Source organism: Haliotis rufescens, unplaced genomic scaffold, assembly GCF_023055435.1.
Source record: "Haliotis rufescens isolate VD_foot unplaced genomic scaffold, xgHalRufe1.0.p SCAF_3, whole genome shotgun sequence".
Taxonomy (NCBI): Eukaryota; Metazoa; Mollusca; class Gastropoda; order Lepetellida; family Haliotidae; genus Haliotis; species Haliotis rufescens.
This window is the reverse complement of record NW_025964001.1, coordinates 20,892,020-20,908,184: the sequence shown is the minus strand read 5'-3', so window position 1 is coordinate 20,908,184 and position 16,165 is coordinate 20,892,020. Positions and strand designations below refer to the sequence as shown.

The window sequence follows — 16,165 nt, the reverse complement described above, 5'->3', positions numbered from 1 at the left end:
GTCACAACCCTCAGCTTAAGTTGTTCTGGGTATTTAGGCATGAGATAATCACACACATTAATGTCACTGTCCAGGTTTGAATCTCATTTGCTGTATTTAGGGGCGGTCGGGCAGCCTAGTGGTTAAAGCGTTCGCTCTTCACGCCAAAGACCTGGGTTCAATTCCCCTGGGTACAATGTGTGAAGCCCATTTCTGGTTTCGTGATATTACTGGAATTTGTTAAAAGCGACATAAAACAATACTCACTCACTCATTTGATGTATTTGGAGATGTACTTGAGCACAAAACCACATATTTCTGATATTAAGTTGATTATGCGTTCTAATTGTTTCAGTATATTCTTTGCAGCATACAGGAATTTATTTTAAGGACGAATCACTGGCTCAAAGTTGATTGCTTCGGCTTGACATGGCCTGCCACCATAGAGATTACATGGGTCAGGGAGCCGACCCTGATTATACAGATATGTCCTCTACTGATGAACTTACTCATATTGCTGGACTAAGCTGTCTTATTCATGGACACAAAATACCTCACTCCCAGATAACATCCGCACATTATGTATTCATGCGTGTGTCCCTCTTTCTTGGTCTGAGATCTTGCTATGAATACACAGAAATATGTGAAATTGAGACAAATGAGCACTATGTTTGATAAGTCAAAGATTAAATATTTAGGCCTACAATGGCTCTTCCTTGTATACTTATGTAGTATTCCAGAAATACTCCCCAGGGCTTGGTGCCATGTCAGAGATTGACATATCATGTAGTATGTAGTTTTATACAATGAGTAACACATGAATATTGAATGGTGTCAATTTCCAGTCACCCAATTAACCCACACCTTACCATAATAATATTTGTTTAATAATAATTATTTAATGCAATTTGAAAAAACCCAACTGATGACAAATTTGGTAAATGATGATACAAAACAATATTTCCCTCTACATCTCAAACAGCAAGATCATTAGCATGTAAATGAGTGAGTGAATGAGTTTAATGCTATGGTTAGTAATCTTTGAGTTATATCATGGTTTATCTAAATATCTGTGTATGTGGCAGGCAAACCAGTGATTGATAGTTTATGCTTGTCAGTAATATTCCAGTTATATCATGGTGGTCTCCAAATATCTGTGTATGTGGCAGGCAAACCAGTGATTGACAGTTTATGCTAGTCAGTAATATTCCAGTTATATGGTGGTGGCCTCTAAATATCTGTGCATGGGGCAGGCAAAACAGTGATTGACAGTTTATGCTTGTCAGTAATATTCCAGTTATATCATGGTGGCCTCTAAATATCTGTGTATGGGGCAGGCAAACCAGTGATTGATAGTTTATGCTTGCCAGTAATAATCCAGTTATATCATGGTGGTCTCCAAATATCTGTGTATGGGGCAGGCAAACCAGTGATTGATAGTTTATGCTTGCCAGTAATATTCCAGTTATATCATGGTGGCCTCTAAATATCTGTGTATGGGGCAGGCAAAGCAGTGATTGACAGTTTATGCTTGTCTGTAATATTCCAGTTATATCATGGTGGTCTCTAAATATCTATGCATGGGGCAGGCAAACCAGTGATTGACAGTTTATGCTAGTCAGTAATATTCCAGTTATATGGTGGTGGCCTCTAAATATCTGGGCATGGGACAGGCAAACCAGTGATTGACAGTTTATGCTAGTCAGTAATATTCCAGTTATACCATGGTGGTCTCTAAATATCTGTGCATGGGGCAGGCAAACCAGTGATTGACAGTTTATGCTTGCCAGTAATATTCCAACTATATCATCGTGGCCTCTAAATATCTGTGCATGGGGCAGGCAAACCAGTGATTGATAGCATGATGCAGGCTGTCGAGTACTTAAATAAAACAATCATGTATATATTGAACTTGTTTTGAACATTGAACAAGATCGCTAAAAATTTCTACAACTGAGACAGAAATACAAAATGTGTGGTATTATTCAGTGAGTTTACAAGTGAAATGTGTTAAGACTGCCTACAAAGAGTGTGTTTTGTCTCTTCCTGTGTTCTTCAGTCTATTGCTATTGTTAAAAATCATTTTCAAAATACTTTTTTCTATGTGTGACTTATGTCTTCACACAAGTAAATGCTGGCAATGCTTCCACCAGGTATCAACCATCAGCACATGACATTTGCTTAAACCTTATCTCATCTCACGAGAGTTCTAATCAATACATCTCCACCCAGTGCATATTGTGAGCTCCTTTTCACCAGTGTCAATGACTTCTACACAGGAGGGAAATATACTTCAATATATTCCTACCCTTCAAACGTATACACCAGAGTCATACTGTGTTATCAAATACCATGTGTATATCATCGACTGAATGCAAAAATATTTAACTTTTCTCATGTAAGGGATCCAGTTATGGTATATAGTGGAATGTATGAATATTCTTTAATTCTGTATCCACATTCAAAAATAGTTTGAATGCCACCCTATAATACGAGTAACATTGTTTATTTGTTGGTTTATTTGTTGTTGTTTAATGCCGCACTCAGCAATATTCCAGCTGTCTGTAAATAATCGAGTCTGGACCAGACAATCCAGTGATTGACAACATGAGCATCAATCCATGCATTTGTGATCGATGACATGCAGCAACCAAGTCAGCGAGCCTGACCACCCGATCCCGTTAGTCGCCTTTTACGACAAGCATAGTCACCTTTTACGGCAAGCATGGGTTGCTGAAGACCTGTTCTACCCCGGATCTTCACGGGCCTGATAACATTGCATGCAAGACTGTCCAAATATTTGATAAAGGCGATTTATTTCACTCAAAGATTTTTGTATCTCGCTGGCAACTATATAATATATTTGTGCAGCCTGTCACAGACAACCCACTATGATGTAGGTCTCCTGGTGAAATGGGAGTGAATGGGAGGGATTACACTATCACAATCTCCTTTCATTACAACCGGTTGTCAAATAAACACACATTTTCTTATATCCTATTCTGACGCACATTTCAATATCATGGAGATTTATTGACGAAATGTCAGATTAACATGCACTGACCTAAATCACAGCACTTACAAATGGTAAAAAATTCAAACAGAATTATGTGATTATGATTTGTAGAGCTTATGTGCCTTACATTTGCTCAACACTTAAACATACTTCGGTGTGGTTAATATTTGTCTGCCATATAGTGCAATATTATTGAGATCAATTAATGAATGCATTTTTAGCTAATGATAACAAATTGTTTTTTATGTGTTGTCATAATATTTTCATTAGCTCTGTGTTGTAAGTGCTATCGAAGATGAGTTCCACTTTTGTATGGTGTGTCCGTTCTATCTTGATCTGCGGTCTAATCTCATACCCAATTATTATCACATGTTTCCAAGTCGTGAGAAAATGTTCTTATTATTCAGCTCGACTAATCAAAGTATTTGCAACAATTTAGCCAAATACGTATTTCTTGCTGGTAAGAAACGTAATTCCATTTTCAAGGGAATACCTGTGTCATATAATTAACTCCAATATTAACAGTTTGAACACTGCATTGTAAATCTTATAATTCAGCGCTCTGTCATATTTGTATGCCATCATGCTCTGCACGTGTAAAATGGGCCGGTGGCCTCATTACCTGAATAAAAAGCATCTATTAGCTTTGGATACAACAATCATGTTAGTAATAGAACAATTTTCATGATGAAATACTGACTACATTATAAGTTAAATTGTTTGATAGGCATTACTTAGAAGTTGACGGATGACAAAGTAGACACAATTTATGGATAACAACTCCTTTATCACTGTAAAGACAACGATTTAGTTATAGATCCTTTTACCGTTGTCAAGCAAGACTATTTTCAAGCAAGCCTTGCTTGACATTGGTAAAAGGATATATTTAAGAATTGACTTTCACTCTGTGTGACTTCATTGGAGTTTGAACCTTCATAGAGTGAGGGCCAAACTGTATGAACGTTTGAGCTTGCCGTAGCGAGGATATTCGTGATATTCATGTGACCGACCTCTCGTCCATTGGAAAAGCCGTATATTGTGTAAACTTCAAATTACAAAAATTATACCTAAATGACGCCTTTACTGTAATTAAAGAAGTTGTTATCCATATATATAGTGTCTCATTTGTGATAACATTATAATTTTCCTAGCAGTTGTTTAGTTAGCAACACTGATGTTATGAATAAACTAGTTTTCAACAAATCTTGGACTTCACCATACACAATATGTATTTACTAATAATATTTATGGAAGACTAATCACATTCGTTTTTAAATATCTTTTCCTTCAAGTGTTTTCATAAATAACCTTTACAGTTACTCTTCACAAACAATATTTCTGCTTGAAACACAAACATAACTTCAGCACAAAATATATCCTACTCAAAAGAAGCAAAGGAACAGCGATGACACAGAATGACAGATTAACTATAGACACAAAAATGAATCAGGAGTTCTTTAACTTCTTTTGAGTAGTATATTTAATATCATTTATCCTTTATCTAATGTCTTTTCAACATTTGTCTTGAAAAAGGTCGATATTTCTTCTCAGTACCATGTCACATGGAACAGAATCACATATGGCAAAATCAATTCTTCTGGGCATTGTCAAGGCTGCTAGTAAAGAATGCTTGAACGTACATACATTATTCATTAACTACATGAACGTGAAACTTTTTTGAAATGATAACATCATTGATATTTTGATTTGGTATCCAGCAGGATCATGCTTCAAGAAACTTGTGAACCTGATTCCATAAGGAAAGACAAAGCACAATTCTAGATTGAGTCAAATTAATCCTTTAAGAATGATATACTTTAACATAGGCTTACAACAGTGCTCTGCTTAACACAGCATAGAGGAAATATCACCGGTATAATATGTGGCATAACAAGTGTTATAAATATAACCTGCGACAATACAAATATTATTTTTTTTAAAGAAACAACATTTATATTTTTTCATTCATCATCAAATATCTCAATAATTATTATGTGCTGAAATATTTCTTTACGGTCAAAAAGAAACTAGATCACCTTCAGATCACAATAAGTGCTCATTCTGAAAATGGAATGTTTGGTTTATTTAGTTAGTTATTGAATGTTTGTATTATTTAGATAGTGAGTGAGAGTGGTAACTGATTCCAGATGGGTTTCCAACACCTGGAAGTTCATATACAAATGCCATCTAATTCCCCATGTATGCTCAGAGACATGAGAATCCTACAAGCACCTGCAGAGATGACAGCATCTCACTTACACTCAGTCGTATATAATGAAGCTGTCATCAATACAACTGTTTGATTCCCTACAATGACATTTAGAATGGCAATCTTATACATGACATTAAACACACATTTTCTGTACAATGATAGGCTGGAGGAATGCAAAGATAAAGCCCTTTGTTATGAATGTTAAAGTGAGAATACATGCATCTTCCCTGCACAGCAAACAACACACTATTAGTCATGTTAGAATTCCACGCATGTGATAACTCGCCGTAGACTCCTGCCTTAGCCCTTTCACTGAAAATAGCCCCATTTTGAAGAATGAAGACCCATCCAACATGCTTCAATAAAATCATTGCCTGTTTTGAAGAATGAGGTCCAATCTTGCTTCAATAAACTCATGGTCTGTTTTGAAGGATGAGGATCCATCCAACATGCTTCAATAAAATCATTGCCTGTTTTGAAGAATGAGGTCCAATCTTGCTTCAATAAACTCATGGTCTGTTTTGAAGGATGAGGACCCATCCAACATGCTTCAATAAAATCATTGCCTGTTTTGAAGAAGGAGGTAGCATTTTGCTTCAATAAACTCATGGTCTGTTTTGAAGGATAAGGTTCCATCTTGCTTCAATAAACTGATGCCCTGTTTTTGAAGGATGAGATGTCATCTTGCTTTAATAAACTCATGGTCTGTTTTGAAGGATAGGATGTCATCTTTGCTTCAATAAACTCATGGCCTGTTTTAAAAGGAAGAGGTCCCATTTTGCTTCAATAAACTGATGCCCTGTTTTTGAAGGATGAGATGTCATCTTGCTTTAATAAACTCATGGTCTGTTTTGAAGGATGGGATGTCATCTTTGCTTCAATAAACTCATGGCCTGTTTTAAAAGGAAGAGGTCCCATTTTGCTTAAATAAACTGATGCCCTGTTTTTGAAGGATGAGATGTCATCTTGCTTCAATAAACTCATGACCCCTGTTTTTGAAGGATGAGGTCTCATCTTCAGCAAACCCATAACACTTGCTTCTTAATCATGTTAATTGAGAAGTCATATATTTCAGAATAAACTTACGATCCTTCCTCCACTAAGTTTAATCAATAACTAGTGATTTTTTCAAATGCCAAGACAGTGAGACCCAGCGACTGAAGAGTCCTAGTACCTTCTCTACTGAGTATCACATGCATGTAGAGAGAGACTTCAAGCCAAACATCTTCCACATGCTTCTCAACCGGCTTACCTATGCATGTGATCTACAGATTTTAGTAACTGATACATATAGCGTTTTACAAGGGGTTCCCCTAAATACTGCGTCTTTCCTGAAACAGACAAGATATTAGTGTATGCACATACTAGCTGCAAAAGCTACACTATGCTATATGACCAGTGTATATATAAGTCATACAGCTGTGAATTCCATATCTTTGTAGCAACAAATTTAGAATTGATTAACAATACTGAAGACCTTCTTATATGCTATACTGTTCCTGCAAAAGATCTTTGCAATAGTTAAAAGCCGTGTGACCCAGGTATAATTATTGTCTCTACCAGATCAAGATGTCCTGAACGACCTTTCACGTGACCTTGCTGAAGGTTAGCTGTTCATTCTCTGTATTCAAGGTAGAATTATACATTATTTTGCTCGTTTTTGTTTGTAATTTTGTGCTGAGATCAGCAATATTCTGGATCAGACATACCAGTGGGTGATATTATGAGCATCAATTAACATCATCTGGGTATGGTGACATGCCATCAACAAAGTCTGATTACCAATTCCAATTTAGTCACCCCTTATGACAAACATTTGAGTACTGGGGGCTTATTTCAACCCAGGACATACCTATCATCGACCCAACAAAGTTTTATTCTCTTTGTACAAATTACTAAGATATGGAATTCACAGGAATACGGCTACAAAAAGGTAGGGTGATCAAAGATAAAGTGTGATCTGAGATAAAGGTAGACAAACAGCTAACAGAGAGAAAAACAGACAGGACAAGACAATGATACTATGTGACTGTATTTAAGGAAAGGTTAAAATGTGGAATACATAGGAAGAATGGGGTGGGGGAGAAGGGAGGGGTGGGAACTACCAGGCAGGGAGGGGCAGGGAGGGGCAGGGAGGGCTAAGGTGGGATAAGAAGGGGGAAGGGAGGGATAAGGTGAGTAGGGTGGGGTAGGTATGGTAGCAGACATGATGGTAGTTAATCCATTATTATTCATAAAGTTTTTTTTCCAAATTTACATCCTTATAACAAGGTTAATAGACAGGTACAAGTTGTAAAACAGCATTCAACTAACATGGACATATAAAATAAGTTCATTTTGCTTGATTTTCATCATATAACCATGTGAATTGATGGACCATTCCCCACCAAGTAGTACATGTCACATCTGCTGTAAAAAAAAAATTCAGGATGGTAGGGTAGCCGAATGTTTAAACATTTTGCTCGTCACCCCTGAAGACCCAGGTTCGATTCCCCTCATGGGTACAATGTTTGAAGCCCATTTCTTGTATCCCCCACCGTGATAGTGATAGTTTAGAACGACCGACATTAATACATTATCTGTCACATACCAAACTGTATTGCCTATAAGACATGATACTCCAGGACCGGGGTTATTTTGGGTTAACTATTTTTGAATTGGAAAGAGAGACAGCAGGACAGGGCTACACATGTCTAGTCAAGTGCTGAGGTGTTATACTATACAGCATACAGAAGCAAAGAGGTGACGCATATACAGGAAGGGAGCTACACTAGTGCTGGACCAACTACAGTGCCCTGTGAGAACAGGTGGGCGTGGCAGGGTTGATAGGTGCCAACATATACCCTTACCTATGCATGTGTTCTATAGATTTGATTAGCTGGTACATGTAGTGCTTCACTTTTCTTTCTGGTAGGTAATGCCGTTTGCCTACAAATAAAGGCCACTTGTTTTGAAATTGTTTGGGTCCCCCACAGCGAGGTATATGGTTGTACTGCTGTGTGTAGTGAGCTGTCACATGGGCTTCTGATTCGGCCATGATTGGTCTACAGTGGTGATGTCAAGGAAATTAGCATGGCTTGTGTTGTGAGAGGGTATGGGAGGTAATGCCTCAAGGAGAGAAAAGTTCAATGATGTAACTGGACATTTCATATGAACATAAACAAACAATGAAATACATAGCAACATAGTCATTATTTTTTAAATTTCTTTGTTTATGGATCTGTCAACCCAATTTCATAAATGTGGATTTTTTTAAAGCAAGTCATCAAGAGAAGACCTGACATTAAAAATAAACACATTTATTTCACCTGATTGACAATTTTTTTCAAGAATTCAGTATTAAACATGTTTCCATGTTTTTTATTTATTTCCATTTTGATAACTGATGATATGGTTTTAGGCCAAAAAAATCGGTAACTGTTTTCTCACATCATCAAATGTTATGCTGATAGTCACATTATACCATATAAATGATGCAATGATTCAGTTTTATCAGCAATGATTTGTTCAAAGTATACTATTGATAAAGAACATTCTGACAAATGTAAATAAGAGAATTGTCACAAAGAACATGGTTTCAACAAAAAGAGAAGCATGAGGCTCTGTAGCTCACTTGAATGTTTGAACGATTTGCAACACAATCTCACTAAAATCAGACCTCAATGCAAAAGATCTGAGGACATCCCATTACAGGTCACATGAGAATGACCTTTTGCAAATTTAGACCAACCAATCACATGACTAACAAAGAAGTCAACATCAGCCAATCAGAAAGCTGTTTTTTTCTAGCTTTACGGCTGATTCAAAATCGGAAAACTGAACCAACAAAAATTGTGGAATATCTAATGGATGGCAGAGATCAAATTGCAGTACTTTCCTCAGGCTATGCAAAGTCCCCTCTGTACCAAATCTTTATCCCTTTGAAGCGTGAGCAGGACGGTGATTTTGACAGAATTATCATACAGTCCAAAACTTGTTTGGAAAACCCCGTGTTAACCATTTCAAAAGTTATAAAAAAAGTATAAAATAGGAAAGAACAATACAAACATCAATAGACAGTAGATTCACTCCATATTGAAACAAAACCTGACACTTCAATAATGGTTGAATAATGGGAAAATATGAAATTTCTTCAAATGTCAAACACACAATTTCAGCTTTTATAAAGCCAGTGATTAATAGATCTTGAAATTATAGGAGAAAATAGATATTAAATATGTTCATACATGAAGGTCAGAAAAGGTGAAACAAATTGGAACATTTTTGCAAAATGCTACACATATATATTTCATCATGAAACAAACATATAGAGCTGAATAGTGGATCAAAATACAATATGGCAGTCATTGTGGCCATGTTAAGAAATTTGATAACATTTATGCGAGCATAATTCAGATACAATAATGCTGAGGTGTTATCAACATAAAAATCAGATTCATAAACTGAGCCATTTGGATACTTACAACATAAAATGTAATCATCAACTCAAAAAGTCAGATCAATTACTTTAATATTTAAAAAAAGCAATATACTGCCATGTTTAGAATTGAATGGGATTTCTGCAACCTGATTTTAATGCAGTCATTGCTCTGATTGTCCATGAAAGGGCCTTCTGGTGTTTCATAAGATGTAAAAAATATGAAACACACCACACACCATTACATAAGCTCATTTGAACATTCAGTTCAGATGAGTAGAGCATGGAAAACTGAAAATCAGATTGTTAAATCAAAACAAATTATTTGTCTTATTCGAGTAGCAGAGTAGCAAACCAGTTTCGTCCAACTTCCTAGTATGAACAGCACCTACCTTTAATGAGTTCATACATGTTCATGTCCATGAGCTCCACAACCAGGACTAACGTTCCCGACTTCTTATCACTGAAAGAGACAACATACGTCCATGACTGTAATTGTTGTTATATGTTTGTTTTTGTTTTGTTTGTTGTTTAACGCTGCACTCAGCAATATTCCAGCTATATGAACAGTGGCCTTTAAATAATAAAGTCTGAACCAGACAATCCATTGATTGACATCATGAGTAAGTGAGTTTGGTTTTACGCCGCTTTTAGAAATATTCCAGCAACATCACGGCGGGGGACACCAGAAATGGGCTTCACACATTGTACCCATGTTGGGAATCAAACCCGGGTCTTCAGCATGACGAGCGAACGCTTTAACCACTAGGCTACCCGACCGCCCCGACATCATGAGCATCGATCCACGCAATATGGATACGATGACATGCATCAACCAAGTCAGCGAGCCTGACAACTCGATCCCGTTAGTCACCTATTACGACGAGCAAAGTTGCCTTTTACGGCAAGCATGGGTTGCTGAAGACCTATTCTACCCTGGATCTTCACGGGTGTTGTTGTTTACTGACGCACTCTGCAACATTCCAGCTATATGATGGCAGCCTGTACAAAAAAGTCTGGCTTCAGCTGTTGATATTGTGAGCAATACAAGGTTACAAGGACACACTATCAACCCAGTAACAGAGACTGACCAACCGATCCATGTGGTCGCATCTTATGACCAGCATAGGTTGCTGGGCACGGAAAAGTAAACACAGGGCGTCCTAGCAAAGATTTGTTTTGCTTAAACACAACCTTGGTTTTCTGCTTGCTAACTCCAATTTTGAGTTGAATATCAGTCTTGCAGTTAAGGTTTGTTTGTTGTTTACCGCTGCACTCAGCAACATTCCTACTACATGACGGCGGCCTGTAAATAATCAAGTCTGGGCCAGACACTCCAGTGATTGACATCACAAGAATCAATCCATGCAACTGGTATATGATGACATTAATCAACCAAGTCAGCGAGCCTGACCCCCCAATCTTGTTAGTCGCCTCTTACGACAAGCATGAGTTGCTGCAGAATGATTCTAACCCAGATCTTAATGGGTCTCTTGCAGTAAATGATTATGCAAAGGACACACTGCCTCAGTTTTTCACCTTATACTTTACTGAAAATGGGCCGCAAACTGTGAAAGTCTACCTTGTTCCAGTGTTAACGGAAAATGTTTTGGTCTAATGTAAGACACTAGTGCCTGTTAAGACTTGTGAAATAATTTTGTTTCTGAATTATTTTTTCAATCACAGAACATGAAAACTGGTGTGGCCTTTTTCTTGATCATCAATCTGATAAGAATGTGCATGGAGAATTTTGCTCTGCGATACAGGGTAATATGTTTTGTTTGTTTGTTGTCTAATGTCACTCACAGACAAGCCCTGTCAATCCAATGACTGACACCACGAGCAAGAATCACTAATGGAGACTGATTGAACAAAAAAACTTACATCCATATAAAAAATCTCAGCAAATATCACAACTGTCAGAAATATTGGATTCTTTGGACTTATCTTTTAACCAAGCCTTAGACAACCTTTCTCACTCATCATGGTCAGTGCTGCTCAATGTGTGAGTGAAATAAGTGCCTGACCCACAGCTTGTCACTGCATTCTATTCTTTCTGGCTTGTGCAAATAATATCAAGGTAGCCCAACTGGCTAGCTTAAGTTTCTATATTGCGATTTATGTGAGTAATGAAAAAAACATTCCTCCCATCTCAAGTGGAAAATATTTACTTGAAAAATAAGACCAATTTCTAAAAACTATAACTTATTGTTATTCAATTCAATGTTTTTCCCTCTCTGCCAGATCCCTCCTTCTATTTGATAAGTATTAACTCTGGTATCCACCTTCAACCTTAGTCATGAAAAAAGATTGTCTAAACATAATAACGCAGTTATTTCTGATCATTGTGGCAGTTAAATATCCATAATGTTTCTGGGGATATTTCCCCCATCATTCATTGTTGTGCATACTTATGTGTTAATAGCATGCTGCCAACTACTGTTTCTGATGCTCAGAAGCGTAGGTCATATACTCGACTGCACCCCATGCTGGGGTCAGTAATGACTGATGGTCAGTCAAGCAGCTTGGGCATGTAATTTGTGCTGGTTAAGGTTGATGCTCAACCACAGGTTTCATTGTTATAGTTATCGTGGTAGTTAGTATTAACATGAGAATCCCCGAATGCCACAGAAACTAGTCTTGTATGCATGTGCTATGGTATAATGTAATTCTAATAAATAGTTTGGCAGTTATCCTGTGTTTGTTAAAGTTATTATAAAGCAGCCACGATTCCACTCAGTGAACATTTAGCAAAACGTGTGGAAGCAGCAACGTTTTAGTTTTCCCGCTATATAAGCTACATTTTGATCATGGACCTACATTATTTAAAAAAGAGCAACATTTCATTCATAAATAAGCGCCTAAGTCAAATGTAAAGGTGTAAGTTATTTGTCTATTGTTACCTTGGTATTGTGACTAGGGCTGGGACGAGTCCAAATTTACTACCCGGGTACCCTAATCCCTATTACCCGACCCTACCTGGGTACCCGCTGTTGGTGTCAAGAGATAGGTATAAAATGTCCCATTGGGAATAGTTTGATAGTAGCCCTGGCAGAATGTTTTTAGATACACGTATAAAACGATGTGGTCATGCATACACTGAAGTTGACTGAAGTTTGAGCTTTTTTCAAACATATTAAGTCAGAAGGAACGTGTTCATAGTCATGAAGAAATGCAAACATTAGAGACTTAAAATTGTCATGTAACCACGTAGTTGTATAGTGACTTTTTGTCATGAAATAATATATCATGTGACTAACCACGGGTCCGGGTAGTCCTGTGGGTACCTGGGTCCTACTCAGTAACCCCCTGACTCGAGTACCTGAGTTGCCCATCCCAGCCCTAATTGTGACGTCATAGTTCTCATAAATATATGCTGTTAATATGCTTATAATGAATTACTTTTACAACTACAGAAAACTATTGTTATAACGAACACGCTAATAACAAATTGACAGAAATAATTAACTGTTATTTTGGTCCTGGGCATCCGCTGTATATGTACTTATAACGAACTACGGTTATAACGAACTAAAATTAATGGTCCCTTTGAGTTCATTATAACCGTAGTTTACTGTAACTATAATTTGTGGTCCCTTTGAGTTCGTCATAACTGTAGTTTACTCTGTGTGTATACATACGTAAGACAAAATGGTCTTTTTTACAGATGATCAAATAATTACAATTTGTGAACAGAAAACACCAAGTAAGCAAGTTATTATTATCCTTTCATGAAATGTTCATTCAATTATTCACAATTCTATAAGTTGTCACTGGATACGTACAAGATAATTTCTAGAAGGTCAAGGACATTCGTGTGTGGGTTGAGACGTCGCATGGCTTGGACTTCACGCAGGTGTTGCACCTGATCCAAGCTGAAAAACATCAAATAATCAAATTAATAATAAAACAATATTTTCCTTACAAATATTCCATCTCCCAGATCATAGCTTTTGTGAAATAATATCATTAAAATTGAATGTTTTGTGAGATGCACATTGTATATTGACTGCATATTGATGTAAAGAATAACCTTTGCTTTGAAGATAATGAAAGACAAAATACTTATTTTCTACTCAACCAGGCAATATTGGGTTTCCTAATACAGTAAAGATGACGATTCAAAATGGTTTTCTACAGCTTAAGCTTATCATATAGTGACTTTCTTAAATATTTAACACAGAAAAGTACAATGATCTTGTTTCTATATAGTTGTCTTTATAAAGTTGTATGAGTAGGGACCCGTGAAGATATGCTTAGAATTGGTCTTAAGCAACCCAAGCTTGTTGTAAGAGGTGACTAACGGGAGTGAGTTGTTAGGCTCGCTGACTTGGTTGATGCATGTCATCGTATCCCAGTTGTGTAGATCAATGCTAATGATGTAAATCACTGGATTGTCTGGTCTAGACTTGATTATTTACAAAACACCGTCATATAGCTGGAATATTGCTCAGTGCATCATTAAGTAACAAACAAACAAACCTGATGGTTGCATTAACTAATGGTTGTCATAATCTGGTCTGAGGTATTATTTTCTAAATCAGCGAACCAGACTCAAAATGCTATAATGGATGACTGGAGATTATTCATAAATGTAAACTAATCTCCAGTCCATATTTTTTTGTCTTTTGGGTGTGGTAAATCAAACATTGCTCATTCAGCAAATAATTCATGTCTTTCCACTGCTAATGTTAACTGTTGGGTTTTAAGGTGTTAAGATGCCAATTTAATGTATAACATATGATTACTTATCTAAGGTAAGTCTAGCCTCACTGTGAATTTATCTCTTATTCAAACTGTGTTCTGATGTTGTCCAAAATAATAAACTTGTTTGATCAATGAAACATACAACACCATAAGAACTTCTGTACAGGTTTATTAAGGGGGCAGTGATCCACAATGTGTCCAAAATCATTTAATCATCATCAATTTTATTCAACACTTTGTAGCTAGGGAAGGTCTACCATTTTGTGTTAAATCATGGCAAGCACTTGCATATTCATCAGACTATGACTCAAGATCTAAACTAAGCATCTAGTCGTGGACTTACAGAACCGTATTTGTGGTTAAATTTCATTTTATTAATGAGTTGAGTGTCAAAAAAAGTTTGCAAACATTTATTTTACTGGACTTTGCCCCGCAGTTTATATCCATCAACCATTAATTCTATGAATAAAAAACAAACCACAAAACATTACCCTCATATTCAATTTTGGAGTGATTTATCTAGACCTGCTCAGAGTCTGATGTTCAGCCCCAAGTCTGGAGCAAAGGTCAGTAAAAATTCCCAAATTGGAATTAAACATTTCCCGATTCATTCATTATATCTATAATTACTGGTAATGTTATGCCTTGGTAAAGGTGACTTGTATTTCACTAATAACAGGACCAATATACAGGAAGAGGCTTTAAAGCTTGGTTTAACATTATTGCTAAGAATGCACTGTTAAAACTCAATTTTAAAATACCTCTGAATTTAAGAAACTATCAACTGTGATAAAAATCACAATTTTGAACAACATAACGGTTGTTTTTCCAATTTGCCTGCTAAGGGCACTTAGTTTTGAATCCTAGAAAAATCACTGACTTTATCATAAATGTGACTCACTAAAATAATAATCTATGATCTAACAAATGGTGCTGATATTCATGAATCATCAATCAACTCTATCGTAAACAAAAACATACACAAACACTTCCTTGACAACCAGGCTCAGGTTCTCTTCAACTGCTAGAACCATGTTATCATGGACAAATACATTTTGACACGATCACGATAGAATGAACTAGTGGTTATCACTGATCAATTAGCTTATCAAAATATTTCCATGTGAATAAAGTGTAAAATCTAACATTATTGTACAAACATTTAGGAAGTTTAATGTGAACAATGAAGTGTTTGCTCAAGTGGAGCCTATCAGCTATGCTTGCATTTAGCGATACTAAACAAATATTGTTCACAGAAACCTGTGTCGGAGTCAATGGCTACACAAACAGTACAACAATAGCTGGCACAGAAGTCGTAGTTCAGCACAATACACAAGCCAGGTAGGATCCACACACACAAACACCTCCATGTAAGTCTATTACCATGATAAAACATGTCTGGAGAAATGCTTCAGTATTCCTAGAGACCTTGATTGTGTTCTGCACCAACACTCCGAGTCCGTTACCTAGTCTACTCTAGCGCACCTTCCCAAAGAAAGCAGCATGCTAGTAGCGTGTATATAAAGTATTACATACCACGATTGGTATAATCTTACAGATTTTGTGATATATTTAAAACTTTGCAAGCAATATGGTTTTAAGCAGCTTTTATCCTCATAGCGATAATATGGCAGAATGGACTTCATGCGTTGTTACCGTGTAGGGGAATCAAAGGCTTGTCTATAACAATCAAAGTTTACTAACCTATAGGTTACCTCCCTGTCCTAACTTAAGTGCAAATTAAAGGACTCTGTAGCTTAACTGATCATTTTGAAGTACATAAAATTCTAAATATTTTGACATTTAAATTTTAGAAGTAACAAATTTGAAATAG

The 16,165-nt window shown here is 36.6% G+C and overlaps 1 protein-coding gene across 3 annotated transcripts in view; it reads right to left on the bottom strand.

Annotated features, from left to right (window-relative positions):
• LOC124137076 (MAPK/MAK/MRK overlapping kinase-like) overlaps positions 1–16,165 on the bottom strand; it is a 62,935-nt gene that overhangs the window by 16,553 nt on the left and 30,217 nt on the right. For 2 of the 3 annotated variants that reach the window (XM_046503222.2, XM_046503224.2), the window contains exons 3-5: positions 13,410–13,499; positions 10,017–10,087; positions 8,057–8,135 (exon numbers count right to left, since the gene is read on the bottom strand). In XM_046503222.2, the coding sequence (XP_046359178.2) occupies positions 8,057–8,135; positions 10,017–10,087; positions 13,410–13,499 (240 nt within the window). Of the gene's footprint in view, positions 1–6,459; positions 6,539–8,056; positions 8,136–10,016; positions 10,088–13,409; positions 13,500–16,165 lie in introns of all 3 variants that reach the window. The other variant, XM_046503223.2, reaches the window with a different exon arrangement.